Source organism: Onychomys torridus, chromosome 8 (genome assembly GCF_903995425.1).
Source record: "Onychomys torridus chromosome 8, mOncTor1.1, whole genome shotgun sequence".
NCBI classification, from domain to species: domain Eukaryota; kingdom Metazoa; phylum Chordata; class Mammalia; order Rodentia; family Cricetidae; genus Onychomys; species Onychomys torridus.
In genome coordinates this window covers 37,377,688-37,404,669 of record NC_050450.1, presented here as the reverse complement: position 1 = coordinate 37,404,669, position 26,982 = coordinate 37,377,688, and the positions used below count along the sequence as shown (strand labels likewise).

General features: G+C 47.1%; 1 protein-coding gene and 2 pseudogenes across 1 annotated transcript; 1 reads left to right on the top strand and 2 right to left on the bottom strand.

Moving 5' to 3' along the window:
• Window positions 1-3,150: 3,150 nt before the first annotated feature.
• On the bottom strand, window positions 3,151-4,565 carry LOC118588647 (annotated as a pseudogene).
• A 5,334-nt stretch (window positions 4,566-9,899) lies between these two features.
• LOC118589023 (T-cell-specific guanine nucleotide triphosphate-binding protein 2-like) lies at window positions 9,900-11,144 on the bottom strand. The gene has a single exon (XM_036195843.1). The coding sequence runs from the start codon at window positions 11,142-11,144 to the stop codon at window positions 9,900-9,902; it is 1,245 nt and encodes a 414-aa protein (XP_036051736.1).
• A 2,281-nt stretch (window positions 11,145-13,425) lies between these two features.
• On the top strand, window positions 13,426-13,911 carry LOC118589024 (annotated as a pseudogene).
• Window positions 13,912-26,982: the final 13,071 nt, after the last annotated feature.

Below are 26,982 nucleotides of genomic sequence, written 5' to 3'. Positions count from 1 at the left end.
TCCTGGAGGAGGGCAAGGACATCCTGGCGGGAGATGTGGGGCAGATGTGGACGTCCCCTACACCACTTTTGTCAAGATGCTGCCAGACAAGGACTGTCACTATACCCTCTAGGGTGCAACCTATGAGACCAAGGAGAGCAAGAAGGAGGACCTGGTGTTCATCTTCTGGACCTCTGAGAGCGCACCCCTTAAGAGCAAAATGAGCTATGCCAGCTCCAAGGATGCCATCAAGAAGCTGACAGGAATCCAGCAGGAATCACAAGCAGACTGCTACAAGGTTAAGGATGCTGCACCCTGGCAGAACAACTAGGAGGCAGTGCTGTCATCTCTCTGGAGGGCAAGACTTTGTGAGCTGCCTCCAGCCCCCTGCCTGGAGCATCTAGCAGCCCCAGACCTGCTCATGGGTGTTGCAGACTACCCCTTTCCAGCCAGACCAGAGGGGCTGAGGAGATCCCAGCAGGAGGAGAGTAATCCCTTCACTCCAGTTGCCAAACGCTGCCCCCACCCCCTAGACCGTCCTCTTCCTTCTACCCTGATGGTTCTGGCCTTCCCAAACTGCTTTTAACTTCTGATTCCTCTTGAGTTGAAGCAGACCAAGTCCCTTCCCAGGCACCGGAGCCTACTTTAAATTTTTTTTAGCACACCCCCTACTCCTCATGCCCCGCATCCCATGCTGCTAACTTCGGACCACAATGTAACTCTGTGCTTGTCTGTTCATTTCTGTGTGTGAATGAAATGCGGGAATGACCTTCCCAGCGCCAGCAGGTTACCCTCCCCATTCCCTTGTTCTTGGCTCCTCGTGGAAGGAGACCAGTAATGGAGCTTCAACTGAAAACACAAAAATAAAAATCCAACTATCTTCTTGTGCAAGAATATACGTAAAAAATTCTGTAACTCAGGCTAGAGACATGGCTCAGTAGCCAAGGGCACATGCTGCTGAACCTGATGATTTGAGTCCAAACCCAGGAACCCACATGTTGGAGAGAGAACTGACTCCTGAAAGTTGTCCTCCAACCACCCCTACGTGCACACTGGAGCATATGTACACGCGCGCACGCGTGCGCGCACACACACACACACACACACACACACACACACACACACAGACACACACACACAATGTAATAAGTTAAAACAATTCCAAAATCCAAGACCCCCCCCCCCCCCCGCTTTAATACAGCCTTTCTGTCCCATTAGGAGCACTCAACAGAACATCTGGAGGCCTATCTTGTCCTTGCATTGAGGCCGGAGGTTTCCCTAGAAGACCCAGGTATTTACTCGAAGGACACACTCATGACCACGGTACATCCCACCATGCAACTTCTCATCTTCCATCCTCTCCTTGAGCTTGGGTGCCCGCTTCACTCACACCTCTCCTGGGGTAGCGCTGATGTAATCCAGTCCTGCTCCCTATAGCCTCCTCATCCTCTACAGAAGGAAACGGGCCAAAGGACCATGCCCTGTGTGCGATGCTCGGCTCCTTGTAACACGGATACACTCCTGGAACTCCAGTTTCCTGCCTCAGGCACCAGAAAGTCATGCTACCCACCTCCCAGGACTTGTGTGATGGTTTCATGACAAGATCCTTCTGACGCTCTCTGTACACCTCTCAGCTCTCTTGGTGAGCTCTCTGATTATTAGGGTCTCGAGGAACCGTTCCTAGGTCCTCCTCCACTCTTTGACTTTAACCACACAGCAGATCTCAGCTACTACCCAGTCCAGACAGACATCTACCCCATCTATGACCTGCTGGAGCATGGGAAGGGACTGGTCCTACAGAACAATAGCCACAGGTTCCGTAGGTCTCAGGGCAACAGCACATTTCTGTGAGGGTGCAATGATGATAGTGTGCCAGAGGCCTTGTGAACTGGACCAATGACTCATTACAATGAACGTTTGTGGGGAGGGCTAATTGGACAAAAGGTATACTGCATGACACACCACAGCCCTCAACACTAAGTCAGATGAAGAGAGATGGGAAAGAGAGAGAGGATGTGGGTTTTTTTGTTGTAAGTTGTTTGTTTGTTTGGTTTTGTTCTTATTTACTTTCGGGGTGTTTTTTGTGGATGATGCTGAAGAGTTGAGGGGTAGATACCAAGGGCCTGGGAGTGAGAGGGCTTGGGGTGCATGATGTGAAATTTCCAAAGTATCAATAAAGAATATGTTTTAAAAAAAGATGGTCCTTCCTGAATCAGTGGTATATAACATAATGAAGTATATCAAAATAAAATAATCAAGATAATCTCTCATAGGGTTCTCAGAGGCCCATCTCACACTGTGTCATACTATCAGAGAATCCATAGTAGACGGGAATGGTAAGCAGGATAGTGAGACAAACCTTTGTCAACAGCTCCACATCCTGGCCCAGTTCAAAGGAGAGCAAATACCAACAGGACCCCTGGGAGATTAGAGAAAAAAAGGTCAAGCAGGTTTTTTGTTTTTTTCTAATGAGTGAAATTACAAGAGAGGACAGTTTATAGTTAGAGTTTCAGTTGCCAATCACATACTGTGAATTTTCCAAATCACTCAGATTGGCCTTGAAGGAAGGAAATAGATATGTCTGTGTTGGCAAGGGGCCATAGATAGGTTTACTCATCTGTGTTTGGTGTTTTGTTTTTAACCAAGCTCCTCCTGGGTGGAGCTTGGCCTATGGTCACAGTCCCCACCTGTTTGTGGAGTCTCCTGTGTGGGGCTCACACCTCTTTAGGAGGTGTGTTTGTCTACAGAGTGTTGGGCACCAGAGGCCCCTTTTCAAAAACCGCTCAAAGGAATGGACAAACAGACCAGGCTGTGAGAATGCAGAAGTGTGTGAAGACTTTCACAGGTGTAAAAGATCCAGGATTCATCTGACCACAAAATTGCAAATCAAATCTATATTCACATGGTGTATTATGTGGATTTTATTGGAAGCGAGGTTTCCTCATGCATTCACACCAATGTTGATGATTCTTCTTCACTACTACAGCAAAACTGAACACTTGCCACAGTGAGCTTCTGGCTCCAGAAGAGGAAAAGGATGAGTCCTCTGGCTCTCCACAGAGAAGTGTTGTTACCTTGGAAAGGTTATGTGTCAGTGTCCAAAGCAAGCCAAAAGTGAACATTGATTGGAGCTTGTGCCTGGTTTTCCCATCATTCCCAGTAATCGGGGGCTTAGATATATATTGGTCCCACCTTCTTTTCAAAAAGAGCTTCCTTATTAAGAAGAGCTATGGCGTCATTTGCAGCAGTGGTCCAGAAAGAGATTCTGCAAATAGTAAGTCTTACCGAAGTACATGCCAGTAGCAACTGTCCACCAGTAACGGAGGAAACGTGTTCGATATATTTCACTAATTTGTATTCTAAGGAACTCATCCTTGCCTTCTGCAAACAAATGGGGAAACGAAGGTGCACCTTGAATTCATTCACAGAAATGTTAAAATCTTCAGCTATCTTTCCAATTGAGCATCATCCAGCCCAAAGTAAGACCTGTAGCGATTGAATGTTTCATCCAGATTCTCTATTCATCACTGATCATGCCACCAAGTGGAATGGTGGCCAAATGTTCCAGCTATCACGGCCTCCAGTAAGACTCTCTGCTTCAGGGAATCTCTTTGACCTTAATGATGTCCTCATTTACACTCTGCAAAGACAGTGCGAAGACATGGCGCTTGTGGCTGGTGAGCTCACTCAGTAGGGGTAGTCTCCAGGTTTGGGAAGTCAAAATCAGAAAACATCAAAGTTACAGACTAAGAAGATTTGAGGTTCACTGGAGAGAGCAGGCAGAGATGTTTTGAACAGTCTTCTCGGATGTTCCTCAGGATAGTCTCCTTATTGAAAGTCTTAGGTTTACTCTTCTGTTCATTATATAAGTCATTATCTGTTTTGGTCGGACAAAGTAGAAATTCATCTTCATCTTTTCTATGGCTTTGGCTAGTTGTGCATCATTTTTCTTTGAAGCGTGTAGCAGAGACGATAATGAAGAAGTCATACTCAGCAAACTTCATTTCCCTTAGGTAGTTTTGTGGTGGGAAGTAGTGGACCCAATGCCAGGCAGGTCCCATATTGTCACCTGGGAAGCTTTGGGTGTGGGTATGGAGTTCTCTTCATGGTCTTCTCTATCGATCCAGTGGGGGCTGCACCTTCTTCTCTTGCCCCAACCCCCTGATGGCATTGATGAACGAGGACTTCCCTGCCCCTGGCTCTTCCTGTCACAGCAATGTTCAGGGGGCATTCTCGATGTCTCTCAGTGCATTGTGGATTACAGAAATTGCTTTCTGGAGATTATTTTCCTTAACGTAGTGTTAATCAAGATGGCAGTTTCCTCAGAGAGGATTTTGTTTTCCCGCTTAAAATTCTTTAAGAATGCATCAAAGCTGGATGGCCCAAGCCATGGCTCTGTCAGTAGAAGCTGAAGGAAGCAGAGAGGAGAGAAACTGTGATAATTAATTTAAGCAGGGCAAAGCATTGGTGTTTGCTGGCACAGTAAAGCAGGACTCTGCCCCTGCCCCACATCAGATCCGGTGTTGCCTTTCTTGTCTTCCCTTGGCTGCTGCTTCCATGCTGACCTGGATATAAAGAGGCCCCATTCGGGAAAGAGAACTTAGGGGAGCGGGAGGTCCCAGCAGGATCAGAGCAGGTGGGAGAAAGGGAGGGAGATACCATGATGAATGAAGACCCCAGGGCAATAGGAAGAAGCAGAGTGCTAGCGGGGTCCCCAGAAATCCACAAAGATACCTCCACTGTAGACTACTCGGCAATGATCGAGAGAGTGCCTGAGCTGACCTGCTCTGGTGATCGGATGGCCAAACACTCTAACTGCTTGAGGTAGAACTCTCATCCAATGACTGATGGAAGTGAATGGCAGAGATCCACAGCCCACGCCCCAGGTGAAGCTCCAGGAATCCAATTGGTTGAGAGAGAGGAGAGCATGTATGAGGCAAGAGATATTGAGACCATGATTGGAAAAAGCACAGGGACAAACAACCAAACTAGTGGAAACACATGAACTATGATCCCAATGCTGAGGAGCCCCCATGGAACTGGACCAGGCCCTCTGATAAGTGAGACAGTTGATTAGCTTGAACTGTTGGGAGGCCCCCAGGCAGTGGAGCCAGGATCTGTCCTTGGTGAATGAGCTGGCTTTTTGGGCCTGGGGCCTATGCTGGGACACTTTGCTCAGCCTGGGTGAGTGAGAAGGGGACTGGACCTGCTTAGGCTGAGTCTACCAATCTGGGCTGACTCCCCAGGAGGGACCTTGCCTTGGAGGAGGTGGGAATGGGGGGTGTCAGGAGGAAGGCTGGGGTAGCGGGAGGAGGGAGGATGGGGAAATCTGTGGCTGACATGTAAAATTAAGTTAATTTTAAAATAAAAATATTTTTTTAAAAAAGAGGCCCCATTCTCAGGCTTCACTTCCTCCTAAGGAATTTCCTTTCACTTCTTGGTTTAAATCAGTCACACTTACTCTGTGAAGTTACCCACTGCAGCCTTTATTATCAGGTTTTAAGTCTCCTTTAAATTCCTTTATTTTCATCAAAATGACACCCATCCATGGTGTCAACCCTGAAAGGACATTAAAAAAGCAACACTTCTGGTAGGTCCTTAACTTCATGTGAATCCTTTATTAAAATGCGTGTAGGTCCTCAAGGCCTCTGGTCTCTTTGAATGATTATCCTAATAATGAGGAAATGACACTGGACAAAGGATGGAAAAATTGAATTACAAAGAGGATGTCCAACTAGCTGTAATTCCCCTTTCTTCTCTTAGCAGAGGTGGGACATGGGCTCTATGGAAACAGACTTGTAGTGAGTGACCCCTGCTCTTGGTGTTCAGTTGCTCAGTTGTGTATGTCCCTGTATTGTGTCTCTGGGGTGATGGTTAGAATTCTGCCCTACTCCAGCTGCGTGACCGCACATGCGCAGTTCAGGAGTTAAGCAAAAAAGGTGTGTGTCTTATGTCATCAGCGTGTGCTGGCGGCTTAATGATGATATATAAGGACAAACTTCCATATTGTAAATTACATCAGCCAAGTCATTGAAGAAGATCTGGCATCACTAAAGAAGAGAGACTTCTTGCTCCAGGCTTTTGGATACAAGTTGCAACATCAATTCCTGCATGGATGTCCAGGTTTTCAGAAAGAGAATAAGGTATGAATATACTAGTATTATGGTTTGAATCTGAAGTGTGTTCCAGCTGGGAACAGGTGGGAGGAAGATTGGGAGACACTGGGCCAGGGGCAGAGGGACAATAGTGGGGGATCTCTCTGCTCCCATGGTTAGGCTAACCTGGTAAAGCCATCCATGATGTCACCCAAGTATAGGAAGCATAGCAAGAGGCACCCTTGGGGCAAGGATGACATGAGCCCTCCCCAGTGTGTTCCCAGCATGTCCTTGCTGTCACACCATTGAACCAGTTGCATGAATTGGGAACATGAAACAGACTGCCTGTCTTGGCATGTGTGGAAAGCAAAGTATTCCTGGATTTTTCAGGCTTTTAATGCTATGGAGCTGGGGGCGATGTGTGAGGGATGGAAGTAGGTCTTGAGGTCCGGGACCTTGAACCTGCCTCTTGTCCTCTAGCTCTATCTGCTTCTTCTCTGCTGCCCTACAGACAGCCTTCTGCTTGATGGACCACCCTGCTTCTGCCACCTGCCACCTCTGGAGTGATGGTCTGCAGTTATCTGACACTCTGAGATACAGCAGACCTTCCTCTGTTTTTCTCAGGTATTTAGGTGACCACACACAGCAGTAACTGATGTCAATATGTTGTGGACATGGACAGAGCTGTAAGAGGACATGGGCCCTGATCTACTGCATCTGTCTTTCTGGAGACCTCTAAAACTGAGCCTAAATGCACTTTATTTTCTGCTCTTGGATGCCACGCGTGCATCTCTCTTCTCCTGGTAGGAAAGCTATGAATAGAGAAATTACACAGGGCCTTTAACCAAGAGCTGAGGTAGGTGTCCGTCTGACCTTCTTTTCTGTTGTTGTGACAAAATGCCCTGGCAAAAGCAATTTAAAGCAGAAAGACTTTTGTACTACAATCCTATGATTACCCTTGTTATACTGTACCACAGTGGGGAAATCACAGCGGTAGAAGCCTGAGAGAGCTGGTCCTGTTGCAGACATGGTTAGGATACAGAGAGGGGTGAAAGCATTCATTTTCAACTGTCCTTACGCGTGTCAGGCAGTCCAGAATCCCCTGCCTTGGGAGGAGGGTCCTGCCTCACATTGAGAAGGTTCTTTCCACAGTCCAGGCTGGCTGAAGGCATCCACAGGCCCACCTGGTGCCACTCAGCTCAGGCCAGAGACACCCACAGGCCATCCTGGGTCCTCACAGTCTGACTGGCTGAAGGTACTGGGCTTGTCCATGCCATGATGATGAGCAAATCTATTGTGGAGAAATGGGAAGAAAGAGAAGCGGAGTGGTCCATGTGCTGTGCAAAGAGGCAGATTGGAAGAAGGGAAGGGCGTGAAGATCACACTGATATGGGTGGCCTGATTGTCCCCAGAACCAGGGTGACATCTGGGAAAAGCTGCTGCTTAGAGCCATGTCTGGGTCATTGGTTCTACCACAGCAAGGGTCTGTGTTGACATCCATGACCCATATTGCCACCAAAGGCCACAAGGATACCTGGGATCTGTCCTGCCACCTATGGCCAATTTGGTTTCCAGCAGCAGAGTGGTCCCTGAGGCCATGAGAGATCTGAGAGGCCTGTGCTGCCACCATGGGCAATTGTGATATCTGGGTCTTGTCTGTAGCTGAGGGCCATGTTTGGGTCCTTGGTCCTACCACAGTCAGGGTCTATGTTGCCACGAAAGGTGACAGGGATGCCTATGGTCTAGGCCTCAACCTGTGGCCATATTGGTGAGAGCCCTGCTGCCTGTAGGACATGCCAATCTGAGTGGCCTCTGCTGCCATATGGAGTTATGGTGTAGCTTGGGCTGCTGCTGAGGGCCATGTCTGGGTTCATGGCCCTATAGCAGCCAGGGACTGAGTTGATGTCTGTGACTCCTGATACCACTGAGGGCTGTTTAGATGCCTGGGGTCTGGTTAGTCAACTGAGACCATGTTGCTGTCTGAGGGCCATACTGCTGTGGGGACCATACTGACCTGGGTAGCCTGTGCTTCCATTAGGGTTATGGTGATATGTGGGCCCAAGGTGCTGCTGAGGGCCATGTACAGGCCCGTGTTCTTGCTGCAGTTGGGATCTGGCTCATGTTATCACAGGACATCATAGGATCTAGCAGTGTTGAAATCTGAGGGCCTTGCTGAGCTTGTCCCTTGGGTCATCAGCCCTGTTCTTTCATGGCACTACAGTAGGAAGCTGGTACCACTCCTCATGGGAGAGATGGCCCTTGCACTCAGGGGAGATGGCCCCACCCCACAGCATGAGCATGGGAGAGCTAGTCCCAATGACACAGGCCTAGGAGACCTGGTTCCACACCTCTACTGATGGGGGTGGTCTCAGCGACTGGTACTGAAGATCTCAGCTACTACCCAGACCAGACAGACATCTACCCCATCTATGACCTGCTGGAGCATGGGAAGGGACTGGTCCTACAGAACAATAGCCACAGGTTCCGTAGGTCTCAGGGTAACAGCACATTTCTGTGAGGGTGCAATGATGATAGTGTGCCAGAGGCCTTGAACTGGACCAATGACTCATTACAATGAACGTTTGTGGGGAGGGCTAATTGGACAAAAGGGTATACTGCATGACACACCACAGCCCTCAACACTAAGTCAGATGAAGAGAGATGGGAAAGAGAGAGAGGGATGTGGGTTTTTTTGTTGTAGTTGTTTGTTTGTTTGGTTTTGTTCTTATTTACTTTCGGGGTGTTTCCTTTTGTGGATGATGCTGAAGAGTTGAGGGGTAGATACCAAGGGCCTGGGAGGTGAGAGGGCTTGGGGTGCATGATGTGAAATTTCCAAAGTATCAATAAAGAATTATGTTTAAAAAAAGATGGTCCTTCCTGAATCAGTGGTATATAACATAATGAAGTATATCAAAATAAAATAATCAAGATAATCTCTCATAGGGTTCTCAGAGGCCCATCTCACACTGTGTCATACTATCAGAGAATCCATAGTAGACGGGAATGGTAAGCAGGATAGTGAGACAAACCATTTGTCAACAGCTCCACATCCTGGCCCAGTTCAAAGGAGAGCAAATACCAACAGGACCCCTGGGAGATTAGAGAAAAGGGTCAAGCAGGTTTTTTGTTTTTTTCTAATGAGTGAAATTACAAGAAGAGACAGTTTATAGTTAGAGTTTCAGTTGCCAATCACATACTGTGAATTTCCAAATCACTCAGATTGGCCTTGAAGGATAGGAAATAGATATGTCTGTGTTGGCAAGGGGGCCATAGATAGGTTTACTCATCTGTGTTTGGTGTTTTGTTTTGAACCAAGCTCCTCCTGGGTGGAGCTTGGCCTATGGTCACAGTCCCCACCTGTTGTGAGTCTCCTGTGTGGGGCTCACACCTCTTTAGGAGGTGTGTTTGTCTACAGAGTGTTGGGCACCAGAGGCCCCTCTTTCAAAAACCGCTCAAAGGAATGGGACAAAACAGACCAGGCTGTGAGAATGCAGAAGTGTGTGAAGACTTTCACAGGTGTAAAAGATCCAGGATTCATCTGACCACAAAATTGCAAATCAAATCTATATTCACATGGGTGTATTATGTGGGATTTTATTGGAAGCGAGGTTTCCTCATGCATTCACACAATGTTGATGATTCTTCTTCTACTACTACAGCAAAACTGAACACTTGCCACAGTGAGCTTCTGGCTCCAGAAGAGGAAAAGGATGAGTCCTCTGGCTCTCCACAGAGAAGTGTTGTTACCTTGGAAAAGGTTATGTGTCAGTGTCCAAAGCAAGGCCAAAAGTGAACATTGATTGGAGCTTGTGCCTGGTTTTCCCATCATTCCCAGTAATCGGGGGGCTTAGATATATATGGTCCCACCTTCTTTTCAAAAAGAGCTTCCTTATTAAGAAGAGCTATGGCGTCATTTGCAGCAGTGTCCAGAAAGAGATTCTGCAAATAGTAAGTCTTACCGAAGTACATGCCAGTAGCAACTGGTCCACCAGTAACGGAGGAAACGTGTTCGATATATTTCACTAATTTGTATTCTAAGGACTCATCCTTGCCTTCTGCAAACAAATGGGGAAACCGAAGGTGCACCTTGAATTCATTCACAGAAATGTTAAAATCTTCAGCTATCTTTTCCAATGAGGCATCATCCAGCCCAAAGTAAGACCTGTAGCGATTGAATGTTTCATCCAGATTCTCTATATCATCACTGATCATGCCACCAAGTGGAATGGTGGCCAATGTTCCAGCTATCACGGCCTCCAGTAAGACTCTCTGCTTCAGGGAATCTCTCTTGACCTTAATGATGTCCTCATTTACACTCTGCAAAGACAGTGCGAAGACATGGCGCTTGTGGGCTGGTAGCTCACTCAGTAGGGTAGTCTCCAGGTTTGGGAAGTCAAAATCAGAAACATCAAAGTTACAGACTAAGAAGATTTGAGGTTCACTGGAGAGAGCATGGCAGAGATGTTTTGAACAGTCTTCTCGGATGTTCCTCAGGATAGTCTCCTTATTGAAAGTCTTAGGTTTACTCTTCTGTTCATTATATAAGTCATTATCTGTTTTGGTTCGGACAAAGTAGAAATTCATCTTCATCTTTTCTATGGCTTTGGCTAGTTGTGCATCATTTTCTTTGAAGCGTGTAGCAGAGACGATAATGAAGAAGTCATACTCAGCAAACTTCATTTCCCTTAGGTAGTTTTGTGGTGGGAAGTTAGTGGACCCAATGCCAGGCAGGTCCCATATTGTCACCTTGGGAAGCTTTGGGTGTGGGTATGGAGTTCTCTTCATGGTCTTCTCTATCGATCCAGTGGGGGCTGCACCTTCTTCTTCTTGCCCCAACCCCCTGATGGCATTGATGAACGAGGACTTCCCTGCCCCTGTCTCTCCTGTCACAGCAATGTTCAGGGGGGCATTCTCGATGTCTCTCAGTGCATTGTGGATTACAGAAATTGCTTTCTGGAGATTATTTTCCTTAACGTAGTGTTTAATCAAGATGGCAGTTTCCTCAGAGAGGATTTTGTTTTCCCGCTTAAAATTCTTAAAGAATGCATCAAAGCTGGAGGCCCAAGCCATGGCTCTGTCCAGTAGAAGCTGAAGGAAGCAGAGAGGAGAGAAACTGTGATAATTAATTAAAGCAGGGCAAAGCATTGGTGTTTGCTGGCACAGTAAAGCAGGACTCTGCCCCTGCCCCACATCAGATCCGGTGTTGCCTTTCTTGTCTTCCCTTGGCTGCTGCTTCCATGCTGACCTGGATATAAAGAGGCCCCATTCGGGAAAGAGAACTTAGGGGAGCAGGAGGTCCCAGCAGGATCAGGAGCAGAGTGGGAGAAAGGGGAGGGAGATACCATGATGAATGAAGACCCCAGGGCAATAGGAAGAAGCAGAGTGCTAGCGGGGTCCCCAGAAATCCACAAAGAAACCTCCACTGTATACTACTGGCAATGATCGAGAGAGTGCCTGAGCTGACCTGCTCTGGTGATCGGATGGCCAAACACTCTAACTGTTGAGGTAGAACTCTCATCCAATGACTGATGGAAGTGAATGCAGAGATCCACAGCCACGCCCCAGGTGAAGCTCCAGGAATCCAATTGGTGAGAGAGAGGAGGCATTGTATGAGCAAGAGATATTGAGACCATGATTGGAAAAAGCACAGGGACAAACAACCAAACTAGTGGAAACACATGAACTATGATCCCAATGCTGAGGAGCCCCCATGGAACTGGACCAGGCCCTCTGGATAAGTGAGACAGTTGATTAGCTTGAACTGTTTGGGAGGCCCCCAGGCAGTGGAGCCAGGATCTGTCCTTGGTGAATGAGATGGCTTTTTGGAGCCTGGGGCCTATGCTGGGATACTTTGCTCAGCCTGGGTGTAGTGAGGAGGGGACTGGACCTGCCTAGGCTGAGTCTACCAATCTGGGATGACTCCCCAGGAGGGACCTTGCCTTGGAGGAGGTGGGAATGGGGGGTGGATTCAGGAGGAAGGCTGGGGTAGGGTGGGAGGAGGGAGGATGGGGGAAATCTGTGGCTGACATGTAAAATTAAGTTAATTTTAAAATAAAAATATTTTTTTAAAAAAGAGGCCCCATTCTCAGGCTTCACTTCCTCCTAGGAATTTCCTTTCACTTCTTGGTTTAAATCAGTCTACACTTACTCTGTGAAGTTACCCACTGCAGCCTTTATTATCAGGTTAAAGTCTCTTTTAAATTCCTTTATTTTCATCAAAATGACACCCATCCATGGTGTCAACCCTGAAAGGACATTAAAAAAGCAACACTTCTGGTAGGGTCCTTAACTTCATGTGAATCCTTTATGAAAATGCGTGTAGGTCCTCAAGGCCTCTGGTCTCTTTGAATGATTATCCTAATAATGAGGAAATGACACTGGACAAAGGATGGAAAAATTGAATTACAAAGAGATGTCCAACTAGCTGTAATTCCCCTTTCTTCTCTTAGCAGAGGTGGGACATGGGCTCTATGGAAACAGACTTGTAGTGAGTGACCCCTGCTTCTTGGTGTTCAGTTGCTCAGTTGTGTATGTCCCTGTATTGTGTTCTCTGGGGTGATGGTTAGAATTCTGCCCTTACTCCAGCTGCGTGACCGCACATGCGCAGTTCAGGAGTTAAGCAAAAGGTTGTGTGTCTTATGTCATCAGCGTGTGCTGGCGGCTATGTGTGAGCAGCATGGTCACCCAGTCAGCACATGCGTGGTGGAGCTCTGTCCTGGGAGCCCTTAAAAGCCAGATGCAGACTCCACCCTCTCTCTCTGCCCTGCTCTGCTCCCCTCTTCCCCCACCCCACCATCTTTCTCTCTCTCCAGGCCTGGCTCTCCTCTCTCTTTCCCCCACTTTCCCTCCTAATAAAACTCTGAAAACTAACACTGGGTTCTGCCATGACCGTGACCTTTCCACTTGATAACCAGCGCCACAACCAGCGCTGATTATCAGACCTTTCAGTGATAAGGTCAGAAATCAAAACAAAGTAAGAACAGGAACTTTCACACCAGGCCTGACAGGGACATCCAGGGAGAACTCTGAGAAGTGTCCTGCACAATGCTGACTGGATTTTTAAGGTTATAACATTTCTCAAAGCCACAGTAGCTCAGATACTCCAGAAAACACCAGGATTGGACTGAAGAGATCGCTCAGAGGTTAAGAGCTCAGAGGTTAAAAGAATTGGTTGGGATCACCAAGTGGACTGTACACAAGGTGTAACTCCAAGAGTCCCCCAATCATGAGTGATTGCTATGTTATCCTCTCTTACAGTCCAACTCTCTTCCCTTAGTCAGATCCTGGCAGCAGCTGTGGCAGCTCAGTTTTTCTGTGGCTCTGTCTCCCTTCCACTTTCGGAAACGTGGCCTCTGGTGTGGCTGTCTCTGATGGTGTTATCAAGGTGTTCAATGACATGGAAATGTGCAAGTCTTCCATGCCAGAAGAAGCGAAGAAACACAAGAAAGAGTGCTCTTCTGCCTGAGTGAGGACAAGAGGAACATCATCCTGGAGGAGGGCAAGGACATCCTGGCGGGAGATGTGGGGCAGATGTGGACGTCCCCTACACCACTTTTGTCAAGATGCTGCCAGACAAGGACTGTCACTATACCCTCTAGGGTGCAACCTATGAGACCAAGGAGAGCAAGAAGGAGGACCTGGTGTTCATCTTCTGGACCTCTGAGAGCGCACCCCTTAAGAGCAAAATGAGCTATGCCAGCTCCAAGGATGCCATCAAGAAGCTGACAGGAATCCAGCAGGAATCACAAGCACACTGCTACAAGGTTAAGGATGCTGCACCCTGGCAGAACAACTAGGAGGCAGTGCTGTCATCTCTCTGGAGGGCAAGACTTTGTGAGCTGCCTCCAGCCCCCTGCCTGGAGCATCTAGCAGCCCCAGACCTGCTCATGGGTGTTGCAGACTACCTCTTTCCAGCCAGACCAGAGGGGCTGAGGAGATCCCAGCAGGAGGAGAGTAATCCCTTCACTCCAGTTGCCAAACGCTGCCCCCACCCCCTAGAGCGTCCTCTTCCTTCTACCCTGATGGTTCTGGCCTTCCCAAACTGCTTTTAACTTCTGATTCCTCTTGAGTTGAAGCAGACCAAGTCCCTTCCCAGGCACCGGAGCCTGCTTTAAATTTTTTTTTAGCAACACCCCTACTCCTCATGCCCCGCATCCCATGCTGCTAACTTCGGACCACAATGGTAACTCTGTGCTTGTCTGTTCATTTCTGTGTGTGAATGAAATGCGGGAATGACCTTCCCAGCGCCAGCAGGTTACCCTCCCCATTCCCTTGTTCTTGGCTCCTCGTGGAAGGAGACCAGTAATGGAGCTTCAACTGAAAACACAAAAATAAAAATCCAACTATCTTCTTGTGCAAGAATATACGTAAAAAATTCTGTAACTCAGGCTAGAGACATGGCTCAGTAGCCAAGGGCACATGCTGCTGAACCTGATGATCTGAGTCCAAACCCAGGAACCCACATGTTGGAGAAAGAGCCAACTCCTGAAAGTTGTCCTCCAACCACCCCTACGTGCACACTGGAGCATATGTACGTGCGCGCACACGCACGTGCGCGCACACACACACACACACACACACACACACACACACACACATTAAATGTAGTAAATTAAAACAATTCCAAAATCCAAGACACACCCCCCCCCCGCTTTAATATAGACTTTCTGTGCCATTAGGAGCACACAATGGAACATCTGGAGGTCTCTCTTGTCCTTCCATTGAGGGAGGAGGTTTCCCTAGAAGACCCAGGTATTTATGCTTAGGACACATTCATGACCACGGCACATCTCACCATGCAACTTCTCATCTTCCATCCTCTCCTTGAGCTTGGGTACCCGCTTCCGCTTCACTCACACCTCTCCTGGGATAGCACTGATGTAATCCAGTCCTGCTCCCTATAGCCTCCTCATCCTCTACAGAAGGAAACGGGCCAAAGGACCATGCCCTGTGTGCAGTGCTCGGCTCCTTGTAACACGGATACACCCCTGGAACTCCAGTTTCCTGCCTCAGGCACCAGAAAGTCATGCTACCGACCTCCCAGGACTTATGTGATGGTTTCATGACAAAATCCTTCTGACGCTCTCTGTACACCTCTCAGCTCTCTTGGTGAAGCTCTCTGATCTTATTAGGGTCTCTGAGGAAGCCGTTCCTAGAGTCTTCCTCCACTCTTTGACTTTAACCACACAGCAAGAAGGTCCTGTGTCTGTGAGTCTGTGTTGGGTCCTTCAAATGCCTTATCTCATTTAACAGTACTCAAACCCTTTAGATAAGTGGTATTCATTATTGTTGATTGTGGGTGAAGAAACAGAGAATTATGAATAAATAGGTTAGGTTTTTTTTTTTTTTGAGACAGGGTATTTTTGTAGCCCAGGCTGACCTCAAATTTATGATCCTCCTGTGTCAGACTCTCTAGTGCTGGGATTACAGGGGTATACCACCAGTTCTAAGAACCAGTCTTGAGTTACACACAGAGTGTGTAAGGACTCCAAAGGGTGATCCCTGGAATGTGACTCCATGTTTCTGTCGGTGAAGTGAAGACAATCCTCCTTAATAGAGGATTTGATGCATGCTGAGGGGCTTCCCTTGGGAACCCTGGTCTACTCACTGCCACCAATTTTCATTTACACCTTAAATGGACACACAGTTTACAGTTTTGGAAACCAATGTGTTCTGTCCTCTTTTATGTGCACCCTAAAACTGAGTTGCCATGCTAAAGGAAATTCCTCCAGTGTCTCCAACTACTCAGAACTTCTTTTGGGGTTAACTCATCAAGAGAACAAGATGTTTCATCAAAGATCATAAAGATGTCCAGAGTTCAGTGGGAGGGAGAATATGGGAAATGTTGCTGTCACATGTCACACCTGCATAGAGGCCGCAAGCCCTTCAAGGCAGTGAAAGCAGAGACTCTTCAGAGTCCTCCTCCAGTAGCTCCTGTGTCAGACCTGAGAGCAAATGGATCAGCCAGGATGGTGTTTCCTGTTTCAGAGTGTCAAGGTGTCCTGACTGGGTATATAGACATGATGGTGGACTTACCTGTTCTGAGGCTAAGTTGGCTGGAAGCCAGGGGAATGAAGCAGGGCAAAGTCCAGGAGAGAGAGCATTCTGCACTGGTGTGTGGAGATGGGCGGCAGAGAAGAGCTGTGTGACATTTAGTAGTGTCTTGTCCTCAAGGCAACTCCCCTCTTACCTGTCATTGGCCAAGGTCTAGTTCTGTGTCTCTTTTACTTTACCAAGTGAGTTCTGCTCACCAGGGGAGAAGATGAACACAAACCATGCTTTTCTCAGAACTATTTATGTGACTGTGATGGAGACTTCCCACACCTGCACAGCCTGTGCTGGACCCTGTGGGAAATGATGCAGGTCATGGCTGCACACAGGATCTAGTCACTCTCCAAGGGTTGTATCCTGCTGCAGTCTGTATTACAGGCAGACTGGGAAAGGTCATGGGTAACTGTGAAGCTGCAAATTCTTCTGGGAGGCACTCGGGAGTGTTGTCAGAGAGAGCCTCTGAGTACTATAGCTCAGAACGCTGACCCAGTATTTGCAAAGAACCCATAGAATGCTTTTTGAGATTCAAATGACCTCCCATTTCCTTTCTTGAGGCTGCTGCCCAGATTATATCTCTATTTCACCCCCTCTGTATAAGGCTGAAGATCCCCACGGAAGAATTAAGACCCTTGGGGCTTCTGGAGGGAGCTTAACCAGTATATCAAACTGGAGAGGGGAGCTGGGCCTGGGAAGGAAAATCAGAGTCTGCCAGCAGTGTCTTTGGAGTCTCCCAACAGACACACAGAACTAAGAGCATGCTCACACACACTTACCTACACAATCCACCCTGGCCCTACTTTAGTCCATTAAGTTCATTGAATTGAGTTTTGTTATTTTCTACTCCAATTAATTAACTTGAACACATGCTTATTATAACCTACTAAATAAAATTCATGGCTTACTTGATGCAAAATGAAGCTCATTTACAAGTGAATTTTTTTTTCTGTGTTGGGCTCTATATAGTTCACATATCACACAGATATTATGAATCTCCATCAGAAAGACACATGTGAATAGACTAGCAATGAACCTAAAATCAAGGATTTTTGTGAACTAATATCCTCATGTGTGCTAAAACCCTCATTTATTCCTTATTTGATCACCATTAGGAAAGACTGAGAGAAAAATCAAGATGTTCATTTATCTCTGGAAAGTGTAATAAACTTCCTCAAGGTGAATGGGAACAATATGGAGCCCAGCATGCTCTGGGGAGATTGTGTTTGAAAAGTTAGTGTATAGATTAGTTAATGAGTTAGTGCCATAAACAGAGCCACTTTCTCCAATGCAAATAAAACCTTTGGATGGAGTCAGACAAAAGGTCACTAAGATACCTTATACTCAAAACCCACTCTGAGGTCCAGACAAGAACAAATTCCCTTTTTTTTTTCTTCATATTTATTATGTATCTCAGATACTGCCTGTGGTCCATTCTGATCTTGGGAATTTATTCTTGTGGAGAGATGAAGAGATGCTATCTATCTTAGATTCTAAGAGAAGATGGGTTGGCCCTCTCTTCCCTTTTTTCTTTAAATTTAGCAACCCTTTGAAGACCCACAGGAATACTCAGGTGAACTAGATAGACATTTGCCTCCATCCTGGTGGCTTGGATGGATTTGAGCAGCAAAGCCATTGGAGTACTGTGTGGTACTGAAGACAGTCAGAGAGAGGTCCTGCTGTGCTGAGCAAAACAGGCCGGACCCCAAGGTCCCATGACCTGGTGTCCCAGTTGGACTTTTCATACATATCACAAGGACAGAAGTTTAGGGAGTCTAGGGGTGAGCAAGCTGTACTTAAGAGTCTTTTACTTACCTGCTCCAGAGGAGGGTTATGTGGGATCCGGTTGTAGGCCGCCTTCCTGGAAGGTCACTTCTTCCTAGAAAAACGTTGCTATCCTTCAGCAGAATTCTATATGGAGAGATCTAGAACTGAAATCCAGATCTGGGATGTGCAGAGATGAGAGGTCTGGAGTCCTTCTGAGAGACCAGTCAGGAAGCAGTAGGAGCTGGCTGACCTCGTGGACTGTCTTTCTGCCTCTGGTCTCTCTCTCTCCACAAACCTTGCTTTATGCTCTGCAGTTGCTGGATCTGAGTCTTGCTTGCCAAATTTGGGACTGGAAAGAGACTTCAGTGAGAATAGGTTTCGGTGTCTATTCCTGGATACAGCTGTTTTGGAGGATTAGGCTGGGCAGGCTACATAGTGTTTTTCAGAGAGAGGCCAGAGCATGGCTGTACTGACCTGAGTTTGACATGAGTGTGGTGGGGATGGAGAGATGATGTGGGGGTTTACCAAGTCTTCTTAGGGACCTTAACAGGCAGCCCAGAGTCAGAGCATCCTGTGCCTGAATATGCTACTTCATTCCTTGAACAAACACCTGGGCAATGTCAACCTTCAGGCTCACAAACTCTGGTTCCTCAGGTGCTTGGAGACTTGGGCTGCAACCCTGTTCTGTGTCATGTTTTCCTTGTCTGCTGGCTCACTTGATCACCCCCACGAAACTGTCCTCATAAGGGAGAAAGTCTGAGCACCAGGGAGTGGGACATCAGGCTCACATCCTTGTAGCTGGTATTTGAGAGGGAAGAAGGTCTGAGCTGAGAGGGGCCATATTTTATTTTCCTAGGATCCAGGAGTTAGTTTAGTAGAGTTGGACACCTGAGCAAAAGCAGGGATTGGAGACTTGGACCCTGACACAGAAGCACTGACCCCCCGTGTGATGTTTTCATGAAGAAAAGCAGAAGTGTTTTGTAGCAGCCAGCAACAGGCCTAGTGACAAAGGGGGTGGCCAGGAGGAGCCATGCTGCTTTCGGAGGGTGGGGACAGTGCTGGCATTTCCATTGCTGCTTTTCTGTACCTATTGGAAGTTCTCACTGAGTCAAGAGGAGCAGGGGTGTGTATGCAAGCAGAACTGAGCCTGTTTCATTCTCACTGTGGAGGGAGACAGGCTGGGCAGGGAGCAATGAGGAGGTTCACACAGGCACTTTCCAGGGCCCTGAACACAACTTCTGCCTACTTGTAGCTCACTATTGCCCAGAGGTTTGCACAATGTAACCTTCTGGTCACAGGGAGCCCTCTCTGTCACCCCTCCAAGTGACCAGTAATGTGATCCTCTACTGGTGATGGTAGCTTTCTCTTTCTCTTTCCTGGAAAAGACTGAGTTGCTGAGAAGAGGGGTCAGTGTGAGCTGCTTTCACATTCCTGTCCTTTAATGCACTGGAGGTTTGGGGTGACAGCTAGAAGCTGTCCTTCTGTTTGCTTCCCTCTAAGCCCACGGCTTCTTGGTAAAGCCTGGGGAGAAACTAGGCTCCTGCAAGTCTCTGGATGATTTTGACCTCCATCCTTAGAGACTGGTGGAGGCTGTCTATCCGTCCTGCATCCTTTATGGCATTTCCATAAGAACAAACAGGAACAGGTCTCAGGGCAGTCCAGGAAGCTCAGGAAGAGAGTTTCTGGATCCTTCCACATCAGTGAGCCAGAAGTCCAGCCCAGGCAGTGTCACCCTGGACCGCAGAGTCGATCCCTCATGCTCTAGCTCCTGGGGAGTAACTGAGGCAGGACACAGTTACTCAGTTACTTGTTATGACTGGGCATCAGGGAAAGGTTTCTCAAGTCAGGATGCCATGATAGCTGGATGTAGTGGGTGAACACAGAGGAGAGTCAAAACACAGGCAGCCTGTCCTTGAAACTGCCATTTGCCAAGGATCTTTGGGTGGGACATCTGGAGTCAGACCTCCCTGAGGAGGCAAGGCTGAGAGTTCACTTCAGGTGACTACCTAAACTGAGAAGCTGAGTGTGTGAACTGAACCACAGAGACACATGCAAAATCTAATCAGTTGAGAGATGGAGGTAAGAAGAACCTGAGTTATATATAACTCTGTGTTATAATGGCGAATTCCGGGACAGCTTTGGTTTCATAGTGAGACTTTTGAAATAAATTTTTAAAAACCCATATAAACAAAAAATGAAGGTGTATATTTCCATTATCTTGCTATGGAAGCAGTGTGGGAGTTCAGTGACCTCAAACTCCAAGTCTGTCACCATCTTCTTTACTTTGTGTGTGTCCTTTTGAGTAAAACATTTATCAGCAGAATTATTAGCATCGTTATGAGACAGCATGGTGGAGGCCCTGAGGAGAGTTCAGGCTGGCTCACAAAGTAGAGTAGAAGGTTTCTTTCATAATTTCAGGGGAAGAGGAGGTTTCATGCCACAGGATTGTTGAGTAGTCCATAGTACATGCCTGTGTCAGGTTCTCTGATTCCTGGATGGCCGGAGTTTAAGGGATGTCTTACATTTAGGAGAAGAAATGTGTGACTTTGAGTATGTGTAGCAAGTGGTAGAAGGACCTCATTTAGTTACTGTGTACGCTTCATACAGGAAACGCTGCTGATCGCCCTTGGTAGATTGGAGTCTGGTAGGCTGGGCTTTTCTGCACACAACTATCAGGGTGCAGAGAGACAGATGGATGTGACCTGAGAAGGTCAGGTTAGGATTCTGGATTCTAACTCTCTCTCTCTGTCTGTCTGTCTGTCTGTCTCTCTCTCTCCACCTACCTCTGCCTCCCCAAGTGCTGGGATTAAAGACATGCATCACCACCTCCCAGCAAGAATATTTTTAAGAAAGATTAATATATTTTTTGAATATGAATGTTTTGCTTGTGTGCATACACAGACTGTAAGTGTCCTTGGTGCCTGCAGAAGCTATAAGAGGATGGCAGATCCCCTGGAACTGGAGTTAAGGACAGTTGTAAACTATCATGTGGGTGCTGGAAACAGAACCTGGAGTCTTTTTGAAAAATGTGTTGTTTTTGAAAAATGATTTTGAGATGGAATCTCACTGTGGCCCCCCTTGGCCTGGAACTCTCAGTGTAGACCAGGCTGGCCTTGAAATCACAGAGCTCCACCTACATCTGTGTCCTGAGTGCTGGAATGAAGGCGGGAGCTATCCTGACCAGACCCTTAACATCTGAGTTATTCAAGATCCCCTTCATTAGGCTTTCCTCTGATTAATCATTCATTAACTCACTGTAGATAGAAAGGGAAGGTCAATGTCTATCAAATAAACAGTCCAGGCATTTCTCGGTTACTTTTTCTGATACTGAAGTGACTGTGGGGTCTCCCTCTCCCTTGCCCTTCCCCCAACATATCAGCCATGATATCTTGGTACTGTTTGTTAATCACCAGACCAGGTTACACTGCACAGAAAGATCCATGCTGATTCACCCTGGACTAGCAGGGTCTTGTAATATAGCTGGGTGACCTGTGAATCTCAACCTCACACCTATTACACATGGAGGCATGTACAGACAGACATGCACAAATCCATATGCACATGCATACACACACACACACACACACACACACACACATACATACACTTGCAAATGCCTTGCAGCCACAGAGCCTTGTACCCATAATTGTGACAAGCTAATGAAGTCATCCTCCACTTTGCTTTGTGACTAAAGAAAGGGCCCAGTATTTCTGTCAGAGGTAGTATAGGTGTCTCAGCTCCAAGCTCAGCAAATTTCGTTTCTCAAGAACCTTATTGTTGTTGTTATTATTATTATTTTGATGTTTAGAGACAGGGTTTCTCTGTGTAGCCCAGGCTATTCTGGAACTCACTCTGTAGACCAGGCTGGCCTTCAACTCAGAGATTCACCTGTGTCTGCCTCCTGAGTGCTAGGATTAAAGTTGTGTGTTTCCACCGCCCTGTGGACCTTGTTCTTATGTGTGACCCCAACTCACTTACAGAAGGCTTGTCTACTGCAACATGGAGGAGGCTCTGACAGTCAGGGCTTTCCTGGTCTCCTGCTCTCACAGAGCTACAGACCCATGCTGTTCTTCCTCCCACAAAGCGTCTGCAGAAGTAATCTATCACATGCTGTCATGATTAGAGCTCCAGTTATCATGAAGACACACCTCATTTCTTTAGCTCCGAGAACTGTGCTTTGACTCTTATGTGGAAAGGAAGGTGTTTACAGTTGGGGATCAGAAAGGTGTTTTCCTCTTCTGCAGCTGCGCCCTGTCTGTCTGCACTTCAGAGGAGGTGATTTCTCTCAGCACTTCATGGTGTAATTCAGGAGAGATGGAGCAGTCTTTTTCTTCTTAAAATCTCATTGATTTGTGTTTGCTATCCCAGCTTTTATCATTGATGTCACTCTGTCTACCTGCAGAGATCATTTTGCATTTGCAAAGTAATCAGTGGCCTTTCTATTCTCTGAAGGGAGAGAAAGTGGGATTATTTTCTCATGTAATATTTTGGTTTTCTAATGATCTCCTTTTGCCCTGGCTCACACATTTAATGTAAAAAAATTTCTCTCTTTGGGAAAATCATTCTTCTCTAGGGATGAGACTGCTGACCAGTTATCCAGTCCCAACAATTGAAGAAGCTGGGCGGTGCTGGCGCCCACATTTAATGCCAGAACTTGGGAGGCAGAGGCAGGCGAATCTTTGTGAGTTCGAGGCCAGCCTTGTCTCCAAAGTGAGTTCCAGGAAAGGCTCCAAATCTACACAGAGAAACCTCGTTTCAAAATAAAAAAAAAAAAAAACCCAAAAATTAAAAAAAAAAAAGGGGGCCATGAATTTTAGAGGAAATGGAGGGCGGTGGGAGGAGTTGGAAAGGTAAAGGGAGATGTGAAATGATGTAAATAGAGTATTCATGTAAGGAAGTCTCAAAAAAAAAAAAAAAAAACCACGTTAAATGGAAAAAAGACATATGAAAAAATTCTTCTTTCCCTAAGTAACCTGCAGGTGTCACTATGGTCCCGTTTTTTCATCCCCTCTAGCACTACTAGCCCAGTGTGGAAGAGTCACATGAGACCTGTGGGCAAGGATGGTGACAAGGGGTGACAGTCAGGAGTTCACAAGCTCAGTTATGTGGCTTTTCTGGAGAGATGTGGACAGTCATCTCTTCCCTCCAGACAGAGCAAAGCCATTTCCTCCAAGCCTGTCTTAGTCAACCTGTAAACATTTTTTAAATAAATATTTTTATTTTATAATTAATTTAATTTTACGTATCAGCCATGAACTCCCCTGTCCGAGGGGACCAGTAAACATTTTGGGGTGATTTGCAGAAGCTTGGTGACTGAGGGCAGTGGCCTCACTGAGAAGTCCACCCTCTGAAGGTGATGACTCATGAACGTTGCATCCTTGGAAGCTCCTGTGCAGGCTGTAGGCAGCTCTACCTCAGAAAGTCTCCTCTCCTCCAGCACATGTTTTCTGCTTATGTAACTATGGGGAAGGGACTCATGAGTCTTGTGCTCTTGAGCCTCTGGAGTGTCTAAGGTTTCTGTAGGTCCTTGGGTTTTATAAGCCTCGCTCCTCCCTTCAGGAAGGAGGGACTATTTCAGTCCAGGGAAAGCCTCTATGCAACACAGATTGGACTTGGGTTTTACATGGTACACCATTTTTTTTTTTTTTTAAGCAGGGGTGGTGTTGAGAAAGACTTTCTCTGTGTAACCCTGGTTGTCCTGAACTCACTCTGCAGACAAGGCTGGCCTCGAATTCAGAGATCTGCCTCCTGAGTGCTGGGATTGAAGTTGTGGGCCACCACTGGATGGGACTCCATTTTAAGAGATGTTCTCTCTGTCTCTGTCTCTGTCTGTCTCTGCCTGTCTGTCTGTCTCTCTCTTCTGATGTCTTTGTGGCCCAAAGGCATGCATATAGTGCATAAACATACATGCAGGCAAAGCACTCATACAGAGGAAATAACTAAATACATGTTTAAAAAGAAAACCATCAGAAAGAGGCCCTGAGGCGAACTCCCTGTGTGGAGTAAACCAGACCTCCAGCTCTCCTGTCCTGGTGTCAGGAGTCCAATTTTGTGTGAGCTCTCAAACAGGGCTGTAATGGTTAGTCCTCACTGCCATTTTATTGGCTTGAAAATTACGTAGCGAGCCATCTTCGGGTTGTACTGTGGGTGTACGTCTAGGGTGGTTTAGTGGTGGTAGGAAGACCCATCCTGACTGTGGGTGGCATCGTTTCCTGCACAGAGGGCAGAGATGAGATCACATCACCAGCATCAGCATTTGTTGCTCTGCTTCTGCAATGTCATGTGAGCAACTGTCCCGTATCCCTGCTTTCCTACCTCGGTGCCACCATGGGCTAAGTGATGGTTGGAATGAGAATGGTCCCACAGGCTCAGAGGTCTGGACACTTTGAACACAGTTGGTGGGATGTTTGGGAGGAATTAGGAGGGATGACCTTGTTGGAGAGGTGTGTTCCTGGGGTTGTCCCTGAGGTTTCAAAAGTCCAGGCCATTTCCAGTTAGCTCTCTGTGCCAGCTCCTTGTGGGTATAAGCCCCAATCAAATGCTTCCTCTTCCAAGTAGCTTGGTCATGGTGTTTTATCAGAGCAATAGCTAAGTAACTAAGGCAGTCGGTAGCTCTTTGTAAACCACAGACAAAAATACACCCTTGTTTTGAAGTTGTCTTTGTCAGAGAATCGGTAAGAAAAGTAAGCGAGGCCTCCACTAACCTGCCATGGAGGTGACTGTGGCCAGATGCCACTTTCCTCCTCAAGTGTCTCCTCTCTCTCCCTAAGGAAATAGCTTGAGTTCAGGGAGGGCCTGAGAAAAGATCCCCCAAGGACTCTTATTCACACCCCTAGTCACACAGAAGAAAGGAAGGGGTGAGGTGAGAAGTTCTGAAATCCTCCTAGGACATCCAGAGGCCAAGAAAGAGGAGGAGCTGAGAGTGGTCTGGTCTTCCTGAGTTTCCTTCCAGATCCGGTCCACTGAAAGCCTCTCTCCTCTGTTCTACATTTTCTTCCCCTCAGTTCTTCCTGCCCAGACCCTATAGGGTGGAGACTGCAGTGGGGGCTGGTTTGGGTCCTATATTTGGACGTTGTTTGCATATTCAGCCAGTTCTTCATCCTTCTCAGAGTGTTGTAGCTTAACTCCAGACTTTGCATAATCTGCACAGAGATGATCACAGCTCAGACAAAGGGTCAGGCCTTCCTTGGTCTGACTGTGTAGAATCCCTCCCTGGACCCTCTCCACCCAGAGTCTTTCATCTTACCCTGGGCAATACTGACTCCCAGAGCCATTCTGGCCTCTCAGATGATTGGACACAGTCACTGAGGCTGCTCCCTGACACAGGGTCCTTTTTCACACCTGTTTCCTCCCACTTCACCATCTTCATAGGGGAGATGATTTCAATAAGAAGGCTGAGAAGTGGTCCCCTCTTAGTACACAGATGTCTAGTGGGAAGAGACACTGAGCTGGGGTAGGAAGGAGAGCTCAGTTTCCTAATAGATTGGAATCCTTTGGTTAATGGTTGACCTCAGGATGGAGCCAAGGACTGGGTATGTCCACATGTCATAGCAGCACTAACACACTCATGATATTCCCAAGATGAAAAGTCAGAGTGAGAGGTGAGACTTCTAAGAAATCAGGTGCAGGGAACAAGGAGCTGTGTTTCTCTCAGAATGTCAGGCAGCTCTGTCATCCCTCTGCCATTCTGTGATTGCTGGAAGTTCTCCCTGCAAATTCAAATAAAGAGGAGCAGGAGTGGAGGGCAGAGCTGAGCCTGAGCCCTGCTCTGGAAGGAGTCAGGCTGGGCGGGGTAGGAGCTAGGTGTCTCATGAAGCCCTGAATTGCCAGAGTCCTGTTCTGGAGACCTGAGCACACATTCTGCCCGATCACACTGCCAGATCTCCTCTCTCTTATGTTACAACATCGCCCATTTCTCTGTGTATGATTCCTCCCACTCAAGCAGGAAAGGGCTGAGGGGAGGCACAAGCACCTTTATCAAAGGTTTGTAACTATGTCTTCACTCAGTACCAATCCTGTCCTTTTCTTTCCATATGTCTGTCTGTCTTTGTTTACTCTGTATAACTGGAAGTCATCTAGGGGATTGCAGCATCCACCCCCTGGCACTAAGAAGAATTGAATGACTGGGAATGACAGAAGTCCATGTCAGACCAGCTTGTGGGTGCTGGGAATGGAACCTGGGTCCTCCGGAAGAAGAGCCAGTGCTCTTAACCATGGCACCATCTCTGCAGCCCCTCCTGTTACATACTTCACCAGAGCAGGATGAAGGTTTCTGTAAGAAATCATATCTGAAACTGCTTCCATAGCATTCAAAGCTATGCCCCAAGCTGAGAGAAGGAAAGCCTGCGCCTGAGCTTCTTGGAGGAAATTTCCAAGAAGATAAGCTCCCTCTTTACAAGAAGGCAGGGCCAGAGAACCAGCTCCAGTCAGGAAGAAAGGACCAAAGGGCCACAAACATGTTTGTCTGTCCTTTCTTAAACAAAGCATTTCTGTTTTCCCCTGTCTCCATAATATTTTAGAAGGTATAATTTTTTTTAATTCTTTGCGTATTTCATACATGCTCAGAATGCAGTTTGATTATATTCATCCCCACTTTTCCCCTGATTCCACCTAGGCCTTCTCCTACGTCCCCTATTTCATTCCAGCTTCATGTCCTCTTTTATCTCTTTTATAAATTATAATCCAGAGTCCAAATTGTGCTGCCCATCATGGTGGGCCCACTTTTTTTCCTACCAGGATTCATGCTCAGCTGTAAAGAAAATGGATTTTCCCTCTCACAGAAAACATAACTCAATGGAAGAGGCTCATTGTACTCCAGGGCATAGTTTCTCAAGCTCCCACATCTCCATGCTTGGACACACACACCCCATGCCATCTTCAGACACTAGAGCTGGCCTTAGATTTCACACGGCTTCCTGTGTGTTTGTTTTCTGGACTTTGCTGGACTGATGGGAAACAAAAAAATCAATGATTGCTCTGGTGCTTAGGATGAGGTTGAATGTGCAGACAGACCTTGGCACGCCGCCCTGCTGTGTGCACACTTGGGACTGAAGTTTCTGATGTCCTGCTTTGACAGTGAGATTGTCCTGTCTAGTCG

Bases quoted from the DNA above. Each gene is read 5' to 3' on its own strand.
- LOC118589023 (XM_036195843.1), bottom strand. From the start codon at position 11,144: ATGGCTTGGGCCTCCAGCTTTGATGCATTCTTTAAGAATTTTAAGCGG.